This window comes from Gossypium hirsutum, chromosome D02, assembly GCF_007990345.1.
Source record: "Gossypium hirsutum isolate 1008001.06 chromosome D02, Gossypium_hirsutum_v2.1, whole genome shotgun sequence".
Taxonomy (NCBI): domain Eukaryota; kingdom Viridiplantae; phylum Streptophyta; class Magnoliopsida; order Malvales; family Malvaceae; genus Gossypium; species Gossypium hirsutum.
The window spans coordinates 14,915,394-14,935,568 of NC_053438.1; the positions used below are offsets into that span (position 1 = coordinate 14,915,394).

The following is a 20,175-nucleotide window of genomic DNA, read 5'->3' on the forward strand; positions in this document are numbered from 1 at the left end:
ACACCAAGTTGAGGCAGTCCATCTTACGAAATGAAAGGTAGAAATAAGATGTACTGTGATCTCTAGGAGTTGTATTGGTGGCCTGATTTGAAATGAAAGGTAACTGACTTTGTATCTCGTTGTTTGACGTGCCAGCAGGTTAAGGCTGAGCATCAACTTCCATCAAGTTTGCTTCAATTCGTTAAGATTTCATTGTGGAAATGAGAGCATGTAATTATGGACTTCATTACTTGGTTTCCATTGACACCCATTAAGAAGGATTCTGTTTGGGTCTTTATGGATTGGTTGACCAAGTCTGTTCATTTCCTTCTGATTTAGACCAACTATTTTCTACAAAAGTTAGCGAAATTGTACATTTTCGAGATTATAAGATTTCATTGGGTTCCCGTGTCGATTATCTCAAATCAAGACCCTTAATTTACGTCTCGATTTCATAAGAAATTGCATGAGGCTTTAGGTACTCAGTTAGAATTTAATACTTTGTTCCATATAAAGACTGATGGGCAATCTGAGAAGATGATTCAGGTATTGGAGGATATGCTACGGAATTGTGTTATCGACTTCTGTAGCAATTGGGAGGAGTTTCTGCCACTGGTTGAATTTGCTTATAATAATAGCTTTCAGTCCAGTATTTAGATGGCATATGGTCGTAACTTTCACACTCCGTTATGTTGGATTGAGTTGGGTGAGAGGAGGATTATGGGCTCGGATTATGGGTGAGAGACTGAGGATAATGTCAAATTGATTTAGAAACGTCTTAAGATAGCTTCTAACAAATAGAAGTCTTATGCGAATCTTAAGAGAAAAGATATTGAGTTTGCTGTGGGAGGTTAGGTTTTCCTTAAGGTGTCTCCGTGAATGCATTATTTGAAAATGAGAAATTTTTCATGACATGTGTTAAGATGAGATGCTATTGTTCCTAAGGACCTTTTTAATATCATGTAATCATATTAGATCTTGACCAAAGCTGAAATTAAGGTGGGTTGAATTTCTAAATGGGTGGTAAGATTTTTTTAGTTCAGAGGTGAAGTATTTTTATAAGAGCTAAAATATATTTTATTATTATATTAGTTTATAATTTTACAATTTTTAAATAATTAAATTAAAGTTATATCATTTTAGGGGATAAAGTATAAATTTTACTATGTTTTAATTTATAATTTTATAAAATTTACAGGGTAAAACATGTAATTTTTTATTTTAAGGGATTAAAACCTTTGCCAACACTTTACGTCGCCCTTGTTATTCATGTTTTCTCTATCTACAATGCTTGAATCCAAAAATTTATTTTAGAATTATCAAATTCTTTACTAGTCAAAACTCTTATTTAGGAGAATATACTTAGTGTAATACCCAATTTTAGCCCGGGCTCACAATAATAAAATAAAGTCTAAGTCCAGTACAAAATTATATCATTCGGCCTGATCGGAATGGCCCACTACTTAAAAAAGTTGAAGGTCCATCTACAAGCTTATAGAAACATAATCTTCAAGGATATGCAATCTTAGATATGATATGCAATCTTAGATATGATATATGCAATCTTGGATATAATATGCAATCTTGGATATGATATGCAATCTTGGAAGATATGATTTTGTAATCTTAGAGATTTAATTTGTAGATACCCTTTAATCTTAGCCGTTGATGTAATTGATTTGTACCGTTGGATTTGGGGAGGCTCAACTATAAATAGAGGTCTCTCCCATCATTGTAGGGGGAGAAGAAAAATCAATAAAAAAGGGAGAACGAATTGGCAGTTTTTTAAAGGTGGCTTACTTTTTTCTTTTCTTTTTTCGATTATTTTTTACTTATTTACGATTTAAAAAAAAGAGAGAAGGTGATACCATTGCGAATTTTATTTATTTATTTATTTAGCCCAAATAAAGTGGCGCGTTTCAAAGGATGGGATATTTTCCCATTCGAGCCCTATGAGTTATTCGCGCCTTTTAATTGGGCCCTTCATTTTTTTCCTTTAATTCTGTTTGGAGTTCAATTTAAATCCTTATTAATTCAATGTGCTTGATTTCTTACTCCACTATTTTTAAAAAAATATATATTTAATTTTGAATCTAATACTATTTTAATGATTAAGCTTAGTATTTTCCATTTTATTTTACGTTTTATATGTATTATGGCTATAAGTTTATTGAATTATATGTATATATTACCCTTTTTAAAAAAATTATAATGTATCATTATTTTGAATTCAATATATATTGCTATTATTTCGATTTATCACACTTTTTTATATTTTAGGTAAATTCAACATGATTTGTATATATTCTTTGATATTCCTATTTTGTAATATATTTTCGAAATTCACTTTACATATTTATATATCTTAAAGATTTATATGAAAATGTTTTTATACAATACTATTTTATATATACATATATAATTTGTAATAAATTATTTTTATTCTATATATTATTGATTTCATATTATTTTAGCTATTACCTTTAAATTCTCTCTTAAATAGGTTTATGTATTTTCTTTCGAATTCATTTATTGTTTATCATTCATTAGTGTATGTTTTATTTACGAATTATCGCTCCATGTTGTATATTATCATCTATCACATTCTATTCGCTTAAAAGGCTATGTTCGATATCATTCAAGCATCAAAATCATTTTATTCAAAACTTTCTAAAAGAAAAATAGTACTCGTATTTAGGATTTTCAAGAAAATTGAGCCCTAACGTATTGGGTTCCGATTTTCTTCATTAAATCTAATAATCGAGAATTTCTCTTTGATCAAAATAAAAATGAAAAAGCTTGTTGTTGGGAATTTAATATGTTGTGTCCTAGCGCATTGAATGTGACGTATTGATTTCTTGAGACAAATTTTTTTTTAAATATATATATTAATAAAGGAAATATTTAATGTTTGGGATGTTGAGAAATTGTGCCCTAACGTATTGGGCCGCGGTTTCGTCAGAAATCTTAAACACTTGAATATTCTTTTAAATTTTATCACATAAATCTTTTGGACAAACTCATCTTGAAAAAAATAAAATATCGTGCCCTAACGCATTGGGTGTTACATTTTTTTTTCAAAATGAGAGAGTTTTAATAAGTAACTTAATTTAATTAAGGATCGTATTTTTCAACTCTCGATATTAAGACATTTATTAATCAACTTGGTACCAATTTTTGGGCGTTACGGGGGTGCTAATCCTTCCTCGTACGTAACTGACTCTCGAACCCATTTTTTCTAAAAAGTCGTAGACCAAAGTCATTTTTAGGTGATCCAATCACACTTTAATAAAAGATTTGTGGCGACTCCAATTTTCGTCGACAACTAATTTTTGTTTTTTTCCCAAAAATAAAAATGGTTTCAACAGCTTGGCGACTCCGCTGGGGACATTTTTTAAAAAAATAAGAGAGTCGAGCCACAAAGTTGATTAATTTTTGTTTTATGGTCGAGAAAGTATTTGTTTTAAAAAAAATTTCATGATATCTTTTTGCATTCATTATCTTCTTGCTTAATGTATTTAAGTATTGTTTGCACTACACATTACATGAGTTGAATGATTTTACCCTTTAAGTGGGAGCGAGAAACTAGTCCTTTGTGAGGTTTTCACCTCCGTGTAGTGTAGTGGACCGCTTCCAGGATACATCCGTACCTATGTCTTCTTGAGATTTTCATCTCCATGCAGCCATAAGGAAATGTATTCCCCTGAACTGAACTCGGTCCATATGAGCCTATAATGGATGAGGATTGAGGAATCTGCTAGTTCGGGTACCCTTGCTCTATAAGCCAAGCCTCATATAATGAACCTTAGGAACTTGCCCTAGGTAGAACTATGCCAAACCCCTAGAGGTCACCCGAGTAGGTACGTTATTCATTTGTTTTTACTTTGTACTAACTTGTTTTTTATGTTGTTTTTATTATGATTGCATTGCATTTGCATCTTAAAAAAGAGGTGTTGATTCACGTTCAGTTGCTAAATAGAGAGCTTGTCATAAGAAAATGAGTTTCTTGATAAAGTGGATGACAATATGGTTGTCCGAATATGGTCCAAGAACACATGATAAGAGAAGGATGATAATTTAATGGAGAACTACACGACTATGGCTCCGTTGCCTAAGGATTCAAGATGACAAAGATTATTCGAGAGCTGTTGAACCTTCTTAAAGAGAAGACAACAAGCATCACGAGGATGAGTGAGCAACAAGTTACGGCCTGGATCGAACAAAAAGGAGATAGAAGAGACGTTTTTTTGAAGAGTTCGTGAGATTTATCTTAACGCTCGAATGAAGAAGAGGATTAAATATCTCCGCCTATGAGGGCAAGGCCGTATAAATATCCATTTTATGTAAAGAGATTTGTTTTCTAGTAAAGTTTTCTAAATGGAATTGAATCAGAATCAACATCTCTTTATGCATTCATTGCATGCATTCGCATTGCATGACATCATAAACATTAAAGTCCACTAAAAGAGCCTAATCGATTAAAATCATTCCTCAGTTAATCTGGAAACCAACCAACTTGCCAAACACTGCTACGGTACTTGATCAAAGACTAAAGACATGGACCAAAGGCTAGAACAATTCCAAAAAAAATGCAGGATCAGCTTCAACAACAAATAAATGAGCAGCTTGAGAAGATTCAACAAAAAATGATAGATAAAATAATGGAATCCCAAAATAATATGATGGCAAAGCTAACCCTACTGTTGACTGGAGGAGGTGATAAGGGAAAGGGTCCCATGGCTGATGTCAAAGAGGGTAATGAGGATGAACCAATCTATCCTCCAGGCTTTACTCCTCCATATGTGCAAGCTCAAGCTGAATATCCGCTCAAACCTACTGTCACAATCAAGCCTCAGCAGTCCCAGGCCGGTGCTTCAAACTTTCAAGCTGGATTGGGCTCTAACCCCGGAAACAACCCTACTAACTCTGCCATTCCTGACTTCGATAAAGTGGCTGAAAAGGAAAGATTAAAGGAGGAGTTACCAAAGCATTTAGAGGAAAGGTGCAAATGGCTCGAGGAGAAATTCAAGGTGATAGAAGTCACTGAAAGCTATCGCGGGATTGAAGCTAAAGAGCTGAGCTTAGTTCCAGATTTGGTATTCCCTCACAAGTTTAAGATGCCAGAATTCAAGAAGTACAATGGGACAGCTTGCCCAAAAGCTCATATCACCATGTTCTGCAGGCGAATGGCTAGATATGTTAGCAATGACCATCTATTGATACACTGTTTCCAAGATAGCCTCGCAGGGGCAGCATCTAAATGGTACAATCAACTGAGCCATAGCATGATTGGTTCATGAAGGGATTTAGCAAAAGCATTCATGAAATAGTACAGTCATATAACAGACATGGTACCTGACAGAATCACCCTTCAGAATATGGAAAAGAAGCCGAACGAGAGCTTTAGGCAATATACACAGAGGTGGAGGGAGGTCGCCGTCCAAGTTCAGCCACCGCTCTTGGAAAGAGAAATGACAATGCTCTTTATAAATACATTGAAAGCCCCGTTCATCACACATATGTTAGGAAGTGCTACAAAAAGCTTTTCTAACATAGTAATGAATGGCGAAATGATTGAAAGCGCCATAAGGAGCGGAAAGATTGATGCTGAAGGAAATAACAGAAGGCAAGCCTCAAAAGAAAATGAGGTGAACAGCGTAAATAAGTACAACAAGCCGATTACGGTGAATCAGCCAAGAAAATTGGTCGCTAGTCAACAAGGTTCATTGAAACAAGAACTTGGAGTGAAACAAGGTACTGAGAAGCTCCAGTTCACACCAATACCGATGTCGTATAAGGAGCTGTATCAAAACTTGTTCAATGTACACATTGTTGCCCCTTCCTACTTAAAACCTCCACAACCTCCGTACCCCAAATGGTATGATGCGAACGCACAATGTGATTACCATGCGGGAATTACGAGGCACTCAATAGAGAATTGCATTACCTTCAAAAAGCTAATTGAAAAATTCATCAACATGGGTATTGTCAAGTTGGATGGTTCATCTAATCCGCTATCCAATCATGATTGATAATGGAGTGAATGCAATATATGAAGAGGTGTTGGGAAGGGTTCACATCAATGTCATATACGAAGACACAATTGAAAAGGGGACCTTGTTAGATGTCTGCCCTTATAAATTTGGGAGTGTTCTAAGTAATTGGATTGCGGAAGAAATTTCTGTAGTCTTTAGAGCTTATTTAGAGTAATGTTCAGAACATTCCTGTTGTTTTTAGCCTAAAAATGATAGAAATTCTTTTGTGAAATAGGCTCATGTCTGAATATCATTATTCTAATAAAATACATCTTTGCATTTATTTTTGAGCCAATATTCTTTTATTCTTTACGAGTAATTATTCTTTCATTCTTTTGGATTTTCTTCCACATCATTCTTTCATTCATAATTATATTGTACAAATAATTATTTGTAAATTCACACATTCTTTTGTATATTCTTTTTCACTTACTATGGGTCCTCAGATATCAATGATATGAGTGACGCTGGTACAGACTTAGAATCTCTTTTTGAGCGAGATATGTGTTTAGAGGGATTCATAACTTTAAAGATGACATAGATTGTAGCCTATTTCTAAACTTGTTAAGGATAGTAGAACAAGTAGAGAAAAGGATCTACCCTACAAAAAAATCATTGGGATACATGACTTCTCCTTATGTGGGGCATGAAGGTCATTTGGTCGATCTCGCCAAAAGAATCTGACAGTCATTGATTCGTCTTTGTGGTCGTCAATTACTTTACTAAATGGGTGGAAGCTGCCTCGTATGCCAATGTCATAAAGTTGACAGTCAGCAAATTCTTAAAGAATCCTATGTTAATATGGAACCCCAAAAGGATCATATCTGACAATGTACTAAATTTAAACAACAACAATATCAAAAGTTTGCAGTCTGTTCACGATTAATGTCATATCGCCCAAAAAAAAACTTCACCGGGGCAATGCCTTTCTCTTAGGCCCATTGCGGTATTGCCTATTGAAGATAAGATTCTTTCTCTCTGAGTTTTTGGATTAATTTCGATTGAAGAGGAATGTTAAAAGTTATTCATCATGGTCAAATGCGCCAAAAGCAAATGATACGAGCTCACAAAAAGGTCCGCCCTAGAAAATTCTTTGAGATGGACATAGTATTGAAGAAGATCCTTTCCATACAAGAAGAATTTCATTCCAAGCTGGAAAGGATCTTATGTGGAAGGCCTTATCTGGAAAAACGTCGATTTTGATTAGAAGGGATAACAAGGACATGCCTAATCTTGAGTTCAGATTCAAATATTTCAAAAAAAGAAAGAAAGAAAAAGCCAAAAAAAGAAAAGAAAATGAGAGGCCAAGGTGAAAATCTGCAAAGGACGCCTTGAGACCAAAGAGGATTTGAGTTGAAAACCCGAAAAGGGCGGCTCAAATATTGATCAAAATGGGGCATGAGGTGATCAGAACAACTCGAATCTTGATCAGATTGGGGCATATAATGATCTTGCTATACTTGAATCAACAGGAAAGGGTAGGGAACATCTTGGGGCATCGACAAAGCACTGTAGATCTCCTAAACACATGTCAAACTCAAAAGGGTTTTCAGAAAGTTTGTACAGAAAAGTTCAAGCTGCGATATCTGGGGCACCCAATCTTCATACTATTGAATTTGTTGTTCTTGGAATACTTCATTCTTTTCCAAGATACACATTCCCAATCAATTTCTTATCATTCTTTATTATTTTTGATAATTTATTCCTTTCGAGCTATGCTCAGAACTAACTTTATTCTTATCCATTGTTATGACCTTTTTTGCAAGCATGTTGCATTAGAATAATGATGAATGGACTAATAAAACTTTCACAAAGGAAGTTTTGCATATTACTTTAGAAGTTTCTAAATAATACAGGAACCTGAAACAGGACTATTATTTAGAACACACCAAGTTTAAAGGTTGGAAATTTAAGAAGGAAGAGTCTAAATTAGGACTTTCTCTTTGGATTCTGTTGTCAAAAACATTGATTGAGCAAAGTGATAAGATGTCAGGTTGGTGACAAAGCTTAAATGAACAAGCAAGCAATGATCACCAGGCAATAGGAAGAGGTTTCCTCAGAGAAGAAAGTCTTCATTTATGCATGAGCCTTTGGTATGATACCTTGGGAATGGTGTAAGGGACCAGAGAGATTTAGATCCTGTATCCTTGAATTGTGATAGGAGAGGATCGAGAAAAAGCCATATATTCCTACCTTTAGGTTACAGTGGGAGAATGATGGTACAAATTTTGCGCCCTAATGGATTGAACTTTAAGGTTTACAGTGGGGGGCAACCTGACTAATTGTTTCTTCAGAAAAGCTAGCCAAGCAACAAGGCGTTCTAGCACATCAGTGTTAAAGCCTTAATAAACTTCGAGCAATGACAACCTAAGTAGAATCATTCTCGAAAAAAAAATTATTAAAAAATTATGCATTCATGCAAACACCATTCACACATGTCTAGTTAGGAGCATTTGATTCATTTTATGTCATCCTAATCATTAGGCATAATTAAGTTCATTATACGGGTCATGTTCCCTAGAGAGCAGATCAGTGAAGATAACAGATCTTGCCTTCCTGCACCGACAGCGAAGTAGATCGAAGACACCAACCTTGCTTTCCTGGGTTGTAGCGGAGCAGGTTAAAAATAGTAGATCTTGCCTTCCTGCATCGACAGCGAAGCAGATCGAAGATACCAGCCTTGCCTCCCTGGGTTGTAGTGAAGCAGGTTAAAGATAACAGATCTTGCCTTCCTGTACCGACAGCGAAGCAGATCGAATATACCAGCCTTGCCTCCCTGGGTCGTAGTGGGTCAGGTTGAAAATAGCAGATCTTGCCTTCCTGTACCGACAGTGAAGTAGATCGAAGATACCAGCCTTGCCTCCCTGGGTTGTAGTGGAGTAGGTTGAAGATAGCAGATCTTACCTTCCTGCATCAACAGTGAAGCAGATCGAAAATACCAGCCTTGCCTCCCTGGGTTGTAGTGGAGCAGGTTGAAGATAGCAGATCTTGCTTTCCTGTACCGACAGTGAAGCAGATCGAAGATACCAGCATTGCCTCCCTGGGTCGTAGTGGAGCAGGTTGAAGATAGCAGATCTTGCCTTCCTGTATCGACAGTGAAGCAGATCGAAGATACCAGCCTTGCCTCTCTGGGCTGTAGTGGAGCAGGTTGAAGATAGTAGATCTTGTCTTCCCATACTAGTGGCGAAGTAGATCGAAGAAAGTAGATCTTGTCTTCATGTATTGGCGAAGTAGATTGAAGAAAGCAGATCTTGTCTTCATGTATCGGCATGAAATAGATCAAAGGTAGCAGATCTTGTCTTCCCATACTGGTGGCGAAGTAGATCGAAGATACAAGTCTTATCTCCCTGAAGTTGCAGTGGAGTAGATTGAAGCACTAATTCCTATACCTCTGAAGATGCAGTAGGATGGAATGTGGCTGCTTGAAGAAGAAGAGCACCAAGATCCAGTGTGACCGGGCAAAAATTGGCCATTTCTAAAGTCTTTGCTCCATTCCTGTTACACGACAACGAGCAAAGAGGGGCAGCTGTAATACCCAATTTTAGCCCGGGCTTACAATAATAAAATAAAGTCTAAGTCTAGTACAAAATTATATCATTTGGCCCGATCGAAATGACCCATTACTTAAAAAGGTTGAAGGTCCATCTACAAGCTTATGGAAATATAATCTTCAAGGATATGCAATCTTAGATATGATATATGCAATCTTGGATATGATATGCAATCTTAGAAGATACGATTTTGTAATCTTAGAGATTTAATTTGTAGATACCCTTTAATCTTAGCCGTTGATGTAATTGATCTGTACCGTTGGATTTGGGGAGGCTCAACTATAAATAGAGGCCTCTCCCTTCATTGTAGGGGGAGAAGAAAAATCAATAAAAAAGGGAGAACGATTGGCAGTTTTTTAAAGGTGGCTTACTCTTTTCTTTTCTTTTTTCGATTATTATTTATTTATTTACGATTTTAAAAAAAGGAGAAGGTGATACCACTGCGAATTTTATTTATTTATTTATTTAGCCCAAATAAAGTGATGCGTTTCAAAGGATGGGGACATTTTTCCATTCGAGCCCTATGAGTTATTCGCGCCTTTTAATTGGGCCCTTCATTTTTTTTCCTTTAATTCTATTTCGAGTTCAATTTAAATCCTTATTAATTCAATGTGCTTGATTTCTTACTCCACTATTTTTTTAAAAATATATTTAATTTTGAATCTAATACTATTTTAATGATTAAGCTTAGTATTTTCCATTTTATTTTACGTTTTATATGTATTATGGCTATAAGTTTATTGAATTATATGTATATATTACTCTTTTTTAAAAAATTATAATGTATCATTATTTTGAATTCAATATATATTGCTATTATTTCGATTTATCACACTTTTTTATATTTTAGGTAATTTCAACATGATTTGTATATATTCTTTGATATTCCTATTTTGTAATATATTTTAGAAATTCACTTTACATATTTATATATCTTAAAGATTTATATGAAAATGTTTTTATACAATACTATTTTATATATACATATATAATTTGTAATAAATTATTTTTATTCTATATATTATTGATTTCATATTATTTCAGCTATTACCTTTAAATTCTCTCTTAAATAGGTTTATGTATTTTCTTTCGAATTCATTTATTGTTTATCATTCATTAGTGTATGTTTTATTTACGAATTATCGCTCCATGTTGTATATTATCATCTATCGCATTCTATTCGCTTAAAAGGCTATGTTCGATATCATTCAAGCATCAAAATCATTTTATTCAAAACTTTCCAAAATAAAAATAATGCTCATATTTAGGATTTTCAAAAAAATTGAGCCCTGACGTATTGGGTTCCGATTTTCTTCGTTAAATCTAATAATCGAGAATTGCTCTTTGATCAAAATAAAAATGAAAAAGCTTGTTGTTGGGAATTTAATATGTTGTGTCCTAACGCATTGAATGTGACGTATTGATTTCTCGAGACAAAGATTTTTTAAAATATATATATTAATAAAGGAAATATTTAATGTTTGGGATGTTGAGAAATTGTGCCCTAACGTATTGGGCTGCGCTTTCGTCATAAATCTTAAACACTTGAATATTCTTTTAAATTTTATCACACAAATCTTTTGGACAAACTCATCTTGAAAAAAAAATATCGTACCCTAACGCATTGGGTGTGACATTTTCTTTTTCAAAACGAGAGAGTTTTAATAAGTAACTTAATTTAATTAAGGATCGTATTTTTCAACTCTCGACATTAAGACATTTATTAATCAACTTGGTACCAATTTTTGGGCGTTACGGGGGTGCTAATCCTTCATCGTACGTAACTGACTCCCGAACCCATTTTTTTCTAAAAACTCGTAGACCAAAGTCATTTTTAGGTGATCCAATCACACCTTAATAAAAGATTGGCGGTGACTCCAATTTTCGTCGACAACTAATTTTTGTTTTTTTTCCCAAAAATAAAAATAGTTTCGACACTTAGGTTAATAATTATATAATCTATAGGGCGTTGAATTCTTATTCTAATTTCTTTCTTTATTCTTTTACAAAGTTGCATATAGATTCAAAAAATTATGCAACCATATTTTTATGATATCATAGTGCTATTTAATGTGTTTTTATATTTATTAAGCATTCTATTACATACGAATATTTAAGGAAATTATATATTTAAAATATGAATATTAGTTTTAAAAATAATATATAATAAATAATAAAATATATGATTTGAAACTAATTAATAATAACATATGAAATATGAACGATATTAAAATGAAAAAAATAGATTAATTTGTGAGTAAAATAAAATTTAAACACAAATATTTTATATTAAGAATATCAAATGTATTGCAATTATTTATTATGATGTTATCATCAATCTTTAGTCAATGTGAAGTTAACTTGTAACACCAACTTAATCAATAATATCATCAATATATAAAAAATATATAATATAGTAAAAAATGTGAATATCATAATAAAATAAAGATTTAATTTAGTGGCAAGTTTAATGTTTTATTAATATAAATAATGCAAGTTTAAATCTGTGAATTTTAAAATTTTTTTTAAATAATAGAATAGATGTGAGGTAATAAAATAGTACAAGAATATAGATTTATTACCATACAACTTAATCCGACAAATCCCCAAGAATCTTAGTTATAAACGGGCTTAGTACAATGTTTGGGCTCAAGTTGAAAGGCGAAGCGAAAATCTAGGAGGTATAAGGCCTACCGAGTCGGCCGTTACCGGATATTATTATGTCGCTTGTCCTGTCGTGTGGCCATCTGCCAATTGCCGGCTGCTCCTTCCAATTTCAAATTCAAACTTCAAACCAAAACTTAACGTAACCAAATTCAATCCCACGACGAATCAATCCTACAATATTCCTTCACGATTTGACCCCTTAAAATATTTTCCATTTCTGTTTCTTCTGATCCCAACACCCATATATATAAATCATGAGCCAGCCAGCGTCCGATCCTAATAACATCTCCGAAGCCAAACAGTCCACAACATCCTCAGACTCAAACCGAGTGCCGCCCCTCTCTTCCGATTACGCTCCGTACCCGAAATTAGACCCCAAGGACGTCGCTCCTCCACCGGAGAATTGGACTAACGTTTCCATGGGTTCCCAGTCGCAGCCTAATCAAGGGCCGGCGACGTTCTCTGGCAGCGCTGCTACCACCATGCCGGATGAGTCGAATCCTTACGTTTCTCCTGCTCCGGTTCGATCATCTTCCGTCAAGAGTAACCCACTTGCTTCATCTTCTACTAAATTTATTCTTTTTATTTGAATACCATTCATATTTAAGCCCTTTCGTTTAGCAGATAAGATGGGAGCAGTGAAAGAGGTGTTAGGGAAATTGGGAAAGAAAGCGGCGGAGGATACTAAGAAGGCAAAAGAGATAGCTGGGAACATGTGGCAACATTGTAATTATTTCTCTTTATTGACCACCCTTGGTTCCCCTGCACGATAGACTCAGTGACTCTTGAATTTTTAATATGAATTTTAGGTAGTGTTTGAAGTTGGATTTCAAAAATAGTGTAAATCATGGATAAATATATGTAAATATCAGATTAGTTTTCAAAATTATGGATTTGTTGAATATCTATTTAATAGTTTATAAATTTCAAATGTATAGCATTAGGGTATTCTCAATACACGATATCAATTGATTGGATTATATTATATGAAGTATTCATGATTAGTAAGTTTATGGGGTTTTTTTTTTGTTGCAACAGTGAAAACTGGGCCAAGTTTTGCTGATGCTGCTGTAGGAAGAATTGCTCAGGGTACCAAAGTTCTTGCAGAAGGTGGTTATGACAAGATTTTTCGAACAACATTTGAGACTGCTCCTGAGGAACAGCTTCTGAAGACTTATGCATGTTACTTGTCCACCTCGGCTGGTCCTGTTATGGGAGTTTTATATTTGTCAAGTCAAAAGCTTGCTTTTTGTAGCGACAATCCTCTGTCTTACCAAGTTGGTGCTCAGACTCAATGGAGCTACTATAAGGTATAAGAGCTTATATTATGCGTTTCAGTTGGTCAAGTCATTGCATCTGTGTCTAATTGGTTAGGGTTGAGTGTAGACTGATGTTGGTGCTGAGTTTTTTTTTAGATTTTACATTCCCAGGCAGTTCCATATATCACTAAAAGGACATGAATTATGAATTTATTTTCCCTTTCTTGATTACTTGTTTTGAAATTACCATATCGTGGGATCAGTGCTTGATGATTCTATTTCTATCATCTATGTGGTTCCACTAAAAGTTGCTCATCCCGGATGCTTTGTTAGATTAAAGCTTTGCTTTTAAAAAAGCATCTGCAGTTATGACTTATGACCTGTTCGAGTTATTTGCTAAAGTTTTGTAGTCCCTTGTTTCATAAGGTCTTCATCATCTTTGATTTGTTCTTTTTCCTGCTTGGTTACCGTAGTGCTAGTTTTTTAGTTAGTGCTTTTGTAGTTAAAGCTGTGTTTGCTTAAACTTATTAATAAGGAGAAGTTGGTAACGGAATATATAAGGCTATTGAAATGAGTTGTAAAATAAGTGATTTTTCTGAGGTAGTTTATGTACCCCATCTTAGTAGGAATGTTAGATATTCCGTAACTTGTGTTTTGTTTCTCCCTTTCCAATATCCTTCAGTGACAAAATCCAGATATAGAGTTTCTACCTAAATTGCTTCAAACCCTTTTTCTGTAGCAGTACCCTTGTTTGATACCTTTATCCAACACATAACCGGACATGATTCTTCAAGGAATTATCCAAAAATATGGAAATATTTGAATGTCCTCCTCTTGTTTGGTTTATCAGGATATACGTGTATGTGATTTGTCAAAGATACATCTCTGCTTGTCCTTGTTTGTCAAATTTTGATCCCTGATCGCTAGAACTATGAGACTGGCATCTTACCAACAGGTGACTCAGCTGTTGGCAAATTTTATTGATCCTTTATTAAACTTGTAATGGTTATTAATGTGATTTTAGGTGGCTATTCCATTACATCAACTAAGGGCAGTGAATCCATCAACAAGCAAGGCAAACCCAGCTGAGAAATACATCCAGATAATATCAGTTGACAACCATGAATTTTGGTTCATGGGCTTTGTACACTATGACAGTGCTGTTAAAAATCTTCAACGACCATTGCAGCCAGCCCGGAGCTCATGATGTTAATATATTGAGCCAGATTTGTCAGAGTTGAAATAGCATAGTCTAGCTTTACATTTGCATTTATATTCCGATATTCCTTTGTTTCTTAAACTCGTCAGTTGTTGGTGGATATGTTTTACTGATGTCTGTAAGGTATCGGCTTGTTGAATGGTTTAATACTAGATGTGTGTTCATTTATACTATTTTTTTTAATATATACATTACCTTTTACAATACCAATGATTCTTTATTAGTATTTATATATTTATAAAAATATTATATACAAAATTTAATTAATAAATAATAATTAAGGTCGAACTAGATTGGATTGACCAAGAAATAAATTTACCTTATTCCAGTTCAATTGCAATTCTTGACAAAGCCCTTCAGTGAAAGGTTAATTTTCCTCTCCCTAATAATTATGCAAATACAGTCAGTCCCCACAATTTCCTTCTTTTACCCTTTTTATCTCCTCCACCTGCCCTCAACCTTCTTTAAGAATCCTAGGAGACCCGAGTAGTTATTAGTTTATAGTCCCCCTTTTCTTGGACTTACAAACTTGGTCCTATATGTACCAAAAAAGAAAAAAAAGAAGTGGGTCCTATTTTCGTATTAACTCATTCCTAATAAATGTATTGGTTAAATGGGATGGCTTAAAGCTTAAGTTGATAGGAGTCCAGTATTAGTTTCAACATGTCTTGAAATGTGCATGTCATTGTCAGATCAACTTTTGATAGATTTGCGTGTGGACCAAAAAATGAATAAATTTATAAAAAAAGCTTTGAGAGTGGTTCAACCATTACATTTAAATTTAACCAATATCTTACCTTCAATTTGATGCCTCACAATAAACAGTGGGGGGAACTTTTATGGGAGAATCTGGAAGCAATTGCTATGGATGTTGAGTATCCGTGGTTAATCGTGGGTGATTTCAATGCCATTTTGAGTTACGAGCAAAGACGATACGAGTTTAAGTCCTGTAAAGCGGGATGTAGTCGTTTTAATTCCTTCGTGTTTCAGTTTGGATTGATTTATTTAGGTTTTCAGGGTTCTATGTACACTTGGAATAGGGGAGATCTTTTTCAAAGGTTAGATCAATCGCTTTGTAATGACCAATGGCAAACGATTGCACCAAACACCTCTATTCATCATTTGCCTAAACTAAAATTTGATCATAGACCACTACCGGTGTTGGTTAATTTGGTAAGGAGAAGAAAAGCGGAGAGACGTTTTTGGTTCCTAGCTAGGTGGTTAGCACATTCGGAGTTTCGAGATGTTGTTGCAAAGTCTTTGAAAGCCGACGGTGATATAGTAGAGAATCTTGAAAAGTTCACGCTTTGGTGTAGGACTGGAACAAGACTGTTTTTAGAAAAAATTTTGACCGAAAAAAAAAGAAAGCAATTAGGGAGTTAGACTCTGTTCAACGAGCATTGGAGTAGTGTAATTTTATGCACATCAAGTTGAGGGAAGCAGATATTTGGATGGAAATTGAGAACATACTAAGCCAAGAAAAATTATTATGGTTTCAGAAATCGAGGTGTGAGTGGCTTGCTAATGGTGACTGAAATACAAATTTTTCTTCATAGTCGTACTTTAATAAGGTAGAAGCAGAACAAAATTGAAGCATTGAAGATTGAGGGGTCTGAATGGTGTTATGATGATGATCTCTTAAAACAACATGCTATGGAACATTTTTCTAATCTTTATATTGTGGATAACTATTCAATTAAGGATTTCCTTTCCAAGGGGCTTTTTTCGAAATTTGGGGATGATCTAATTGGTTCTTTGAATGCTGAGATCAGTATGGAGGAGGTTCATCATGCCTTATTTAGCATGGCACCTTTAAAAGCATCGGGAGTCAACGATTTTCATGCAAAATTTTATCAAGCAAACTTGGACATTGTGGGTAAAAGTGTCTACAAGATGGTTCATAAGGTGTTTATGGGGGGAATTTGGATCCAAAAATTAATAGAACATTATTGGTTCTAATTCCTAAGAGCATTGTTGCAAACACCATTGATCAGTTTCGACCTATTAGTTTATGCACCGTTTTGTACAAGATCATTACCAAAACAGTTGCGATTCATCTTTAACGGTTGATGCAAGTATTGGTGAAACAGAACCAATCCAGTTTCATAGCATCACAGAGTATCTCAGACAACATCATAATCGCTCAAGAGGCATTTGATACAATGAAGAACACTAAGAGCAAAAAGGGTTGGATGAAAATAAAAGTTGATTTAGAAAAAGCTTACGATCAGATTCAGTGGGATTTTTTGTAAGACGCACTTTCTGATGTTGGGCTACCGGATTCTCTTGTGAATACAATTATGCGTTGTGTATCTTTGGTATCTATGCAACTTTTATAGAATGGTTCTCTTTCCAAGACGTTTATACCAACCAGAGGTGTGCAACAGGGAGACCCCTTATCTTCATACATTTTCGTTCTAGGAATGGAACGCTTAGGTCATCTAATTGATTTTTCTATTGAACAGAAGCTTTGGGAACCGTTAATGCTCTTTCGCAGAAGACCAGTAGTGTCCCATCTGTTCTTCACAGACGACTTAGTACATTTTTGTAGAGAGGATGAGAAGGGAGCTAATTGTCTCAAATATGTTTGACACTTTCTGTCATTTCTTCGGTCATCGAGTTAGTCAACAAAAAACCCAGGTTTTTTTCTCTAAAAATGTGGCAGAGTAGGAAACTGCAAACCTTTGTGACAAACTCGAATTTACTAGAGTAAGAGATTTGGGGAGTTATCTTGGTGTACCTTTTTTCCACAGTAGAGTTGAAGTTAACACTTTCCAGTTTATTCTAGAAAAAGTTCGAAACCGACTTAATGGTTGGGATGTTCAAAAGTTATCTTTGGCAGTGTGACTTACTCTGGTGAAGTAAGTTTTGCTGACGATACCTAACTACTTTATAGCCACGACAAGAATTCCCATTTCGATATGCAAAGAAATTGAATAACTGGCTCGCGGGTTTTTATGGGGGCTTCTTCTTTAAGGAAGAAACCATCACTTGTTAGTTGGAAGGATTGTTGTAAGCCCATGGTGAATGGGATACTTAGGATCCGACGACTACAAGATAAAAAAAAGCTTTTTCTTATGAAGATTGGATATAATCTATTTGTCAATACTAAAACATTATGGGTTTAAATTTTGAGGAATAAATATAACATTCGCAGATTGATATGGGGGATATTCGTCGTAGCAATTGGTCGTACTTATGGCAGTCTTTAGCCATTGTTTGGGATGAGGTGAAGAAGGGGCTTGTTTGGTCTGTATGAGATGAGAGGTTGGTTAACTTTTGGAATGATGTATGGGTGAGGGATGTGGGACCTTCGAAGCAACACTATATTGGTCGGGGGTATCTCGACTAGATGATCTGGGTATACGACATTGTCTTATTAGAAGATGTCTAGAACTCACAGTGGTTGTCATCAGTTCTTCCTTAAAGAGTTGTAAACCATATTCTAGCCTGTAATCACTATTGTTGGATGCGGGGCTTGATCATATTACATGGCAATAGATGTCAGTTGGGAATTTCTCTCTATCAGAGTCGTATAATCTCCTTTTTGTTGCCAATGCTTCAAGCCAAAATGAAAGAGATGCACTAATGTGGAAAGTAGTTGCACCGTGAAGGATTCATGTACTTCTATGGTTGCTTGTCTGAGATAGACTTCTAACCAATGAGGAATGAACAAGACGGGGTATGGCTCATATCCCTTTTTGTAAACTATGTGAAAGTGTGGAGTCTACAATCCATGTTGTAAGGGATAGTGGGTTTGCAAAAGTAGTTTGGAAATACATTGTACCAAGAAGAGGTTGGGGGGTTTTCTTCAGTTTAACATTAGAGAGATGGGTGGTGTGGAATATCAAGAATGAAAGTAATTTTGTATTCCACAAAAGCGAGTGGGCTGCCTTCTTCTCGATTGTTAGTTGGATCATTTGGAAAAGCAAGAACTAATTTATCTTCAATAAATTTAGCCAGAATAGTTGTGAGCTTATCACCTTGGCGATGGCATGAACAAAATCATTGAAAAATAAAAGGAGCAATTGAACAGTTGGCGTGCAAGTCTATGACAAAAAAAAGATGGCAATTACCAACTCTTGGATGGGTTAAGGTCAAAGTGGATGGTTTGGTGTCAAAGAAGCAGATCAAGGGCAGTAATAGGTGGGGTGGTGAGAGGACCAAGTGGTGGCTGGCTGGTGGGTTTCAGAATGGCAACAGGTATGTCTTATATCTTTAATGTTGAAGCCCGGACTGTCCTAGAGGGTCTGAAAATAGCTTGGGGTTGAGGCTTTAGACAAGTAGAATTGGAAAGTGATAACGCATTATTAATTGATGTTTTTTGGAACAGTCTAGCAGTAGTAAGTAAAATTGATAAAATTAGAATGATACATGATTTGTGCTCCAAGAATTGGCAAATTAAGTTTCGGTACATTCAGAGAGATAGGAATAAAGTTACTGGTCATTTAGCTAAGGTAGATGGAGACAAATTAGATAATTTGGTTATTCTTGATGATCCACTACATTTCGTGATAGGTCTGTTGGAGGAGGATATCCATTAGACAATAATGGAAGATGGTAGAAGGCATTTGTTTGCTATTTTGTAGGCATGGCCTAATTTATTTTTTATACTAAAAAAATGATTACTGGGGGAGGACTTGTACACTGTTTCAACAATGGGGTTATTGCACAAAGAAAAAAACTTCATTAATGTTGTTGTCATTCACAAAAATAGAGAACCAGGAGACCATCTTTCAGTTTTGATCGATTAGATCGGAGTTAAAAAAATTATTACCGGCTCCCAACTGGATTTTGATATTAATGGTGTAGGGGTTGAAGGTTTCTATCTGAAATAAGACTTAGACAGGGAGACATTTATCCCATACATCTTTTTATCATCATTGCACATGTCCTTTCATGCCTCCTCAAGAAAGTTTTTGTGGATGGTTTTTTGAATGATTTCGGAATGAAGGGACATTTCTCCACTCTCACTTACCTTTTCTTCCAAGGTGATTGCCTTCTATCCGCGGAAGCTAATGACAATAAAATTAACACCATCAAAATCAACTTATACACTCCAATACATTCTTATCCAGAATTTAAGTGTGAACTTTTTTTGAGAAGAGCAACCATAAACCTTGAAAGAATAAGTCTTTATAAACAATAATTTTATATTTATTTTACTAAATTCATAATTAATTTTAATTTTTTATAATGTAGAACCATATATTTTATATTTAAAATAATTAAAAAAACTATATAACAATTATTAAAAAAAACACACATTAGGAAGTTGCTGCTCTAGTTGTAATTGGGACTACAACTGCCAGTGCCCCTACTACTAAGAGAGCCAAGCTGATTGCACATCTTGATGATAAGGTGGCTTGCATTGATAAACAAAGCTTATTGGATAAGCAGATTAAGGGTGGGTTTGGATGGGTGGCAGGGTGCAATGCGGTGCGTTTAGCTTACTTTTTATTTTA

General features: G+C 34.9%; 1 protein-coding gene across 2 annotated transcripts; it reads left to right on the top strand.

The window, feature by feature from the left end:
• Nucleotides 1-12,198: 12,198 nt before the first annotated feature.
• Nucleotides 12,199-14,878, top strand: LOC107910243 (GEM-like protein 1). 2 transcript variants are annotated; one of them, XM_016838030.2, is made up of 4 exons: nucleotides 12,199-12,775; nucleotides 12,857-12,958; nucleotides 13,271-13,542; nucleotides 14,516-14,878. In XM_016838030.2, exons 1-4 carry the CDS (start codon nucleotides 12,487-12,489, stop codon nucleotides 14,696-14,698), a joined length of 846 nt encoding a protein of 281 aa, XP_016693519.2. In that variant the 5' UTR covers nucleotides 12,199-12,486; the 3' UTR covers nucleotides 14,699-14,878. The 2 variants fall into 2 exon arrangements, with proteins under 2 accessions (XP_016693519.2, XP_040944417.1); XM_041088483.1 differs by having other exon boundaries at nucleotides 12,222-12,775; nucleotides 12,854-12,958.
• The last annotated feature ends 5,297 nt before the right edge of the window (nucleotides 14,879-20,175 follow it).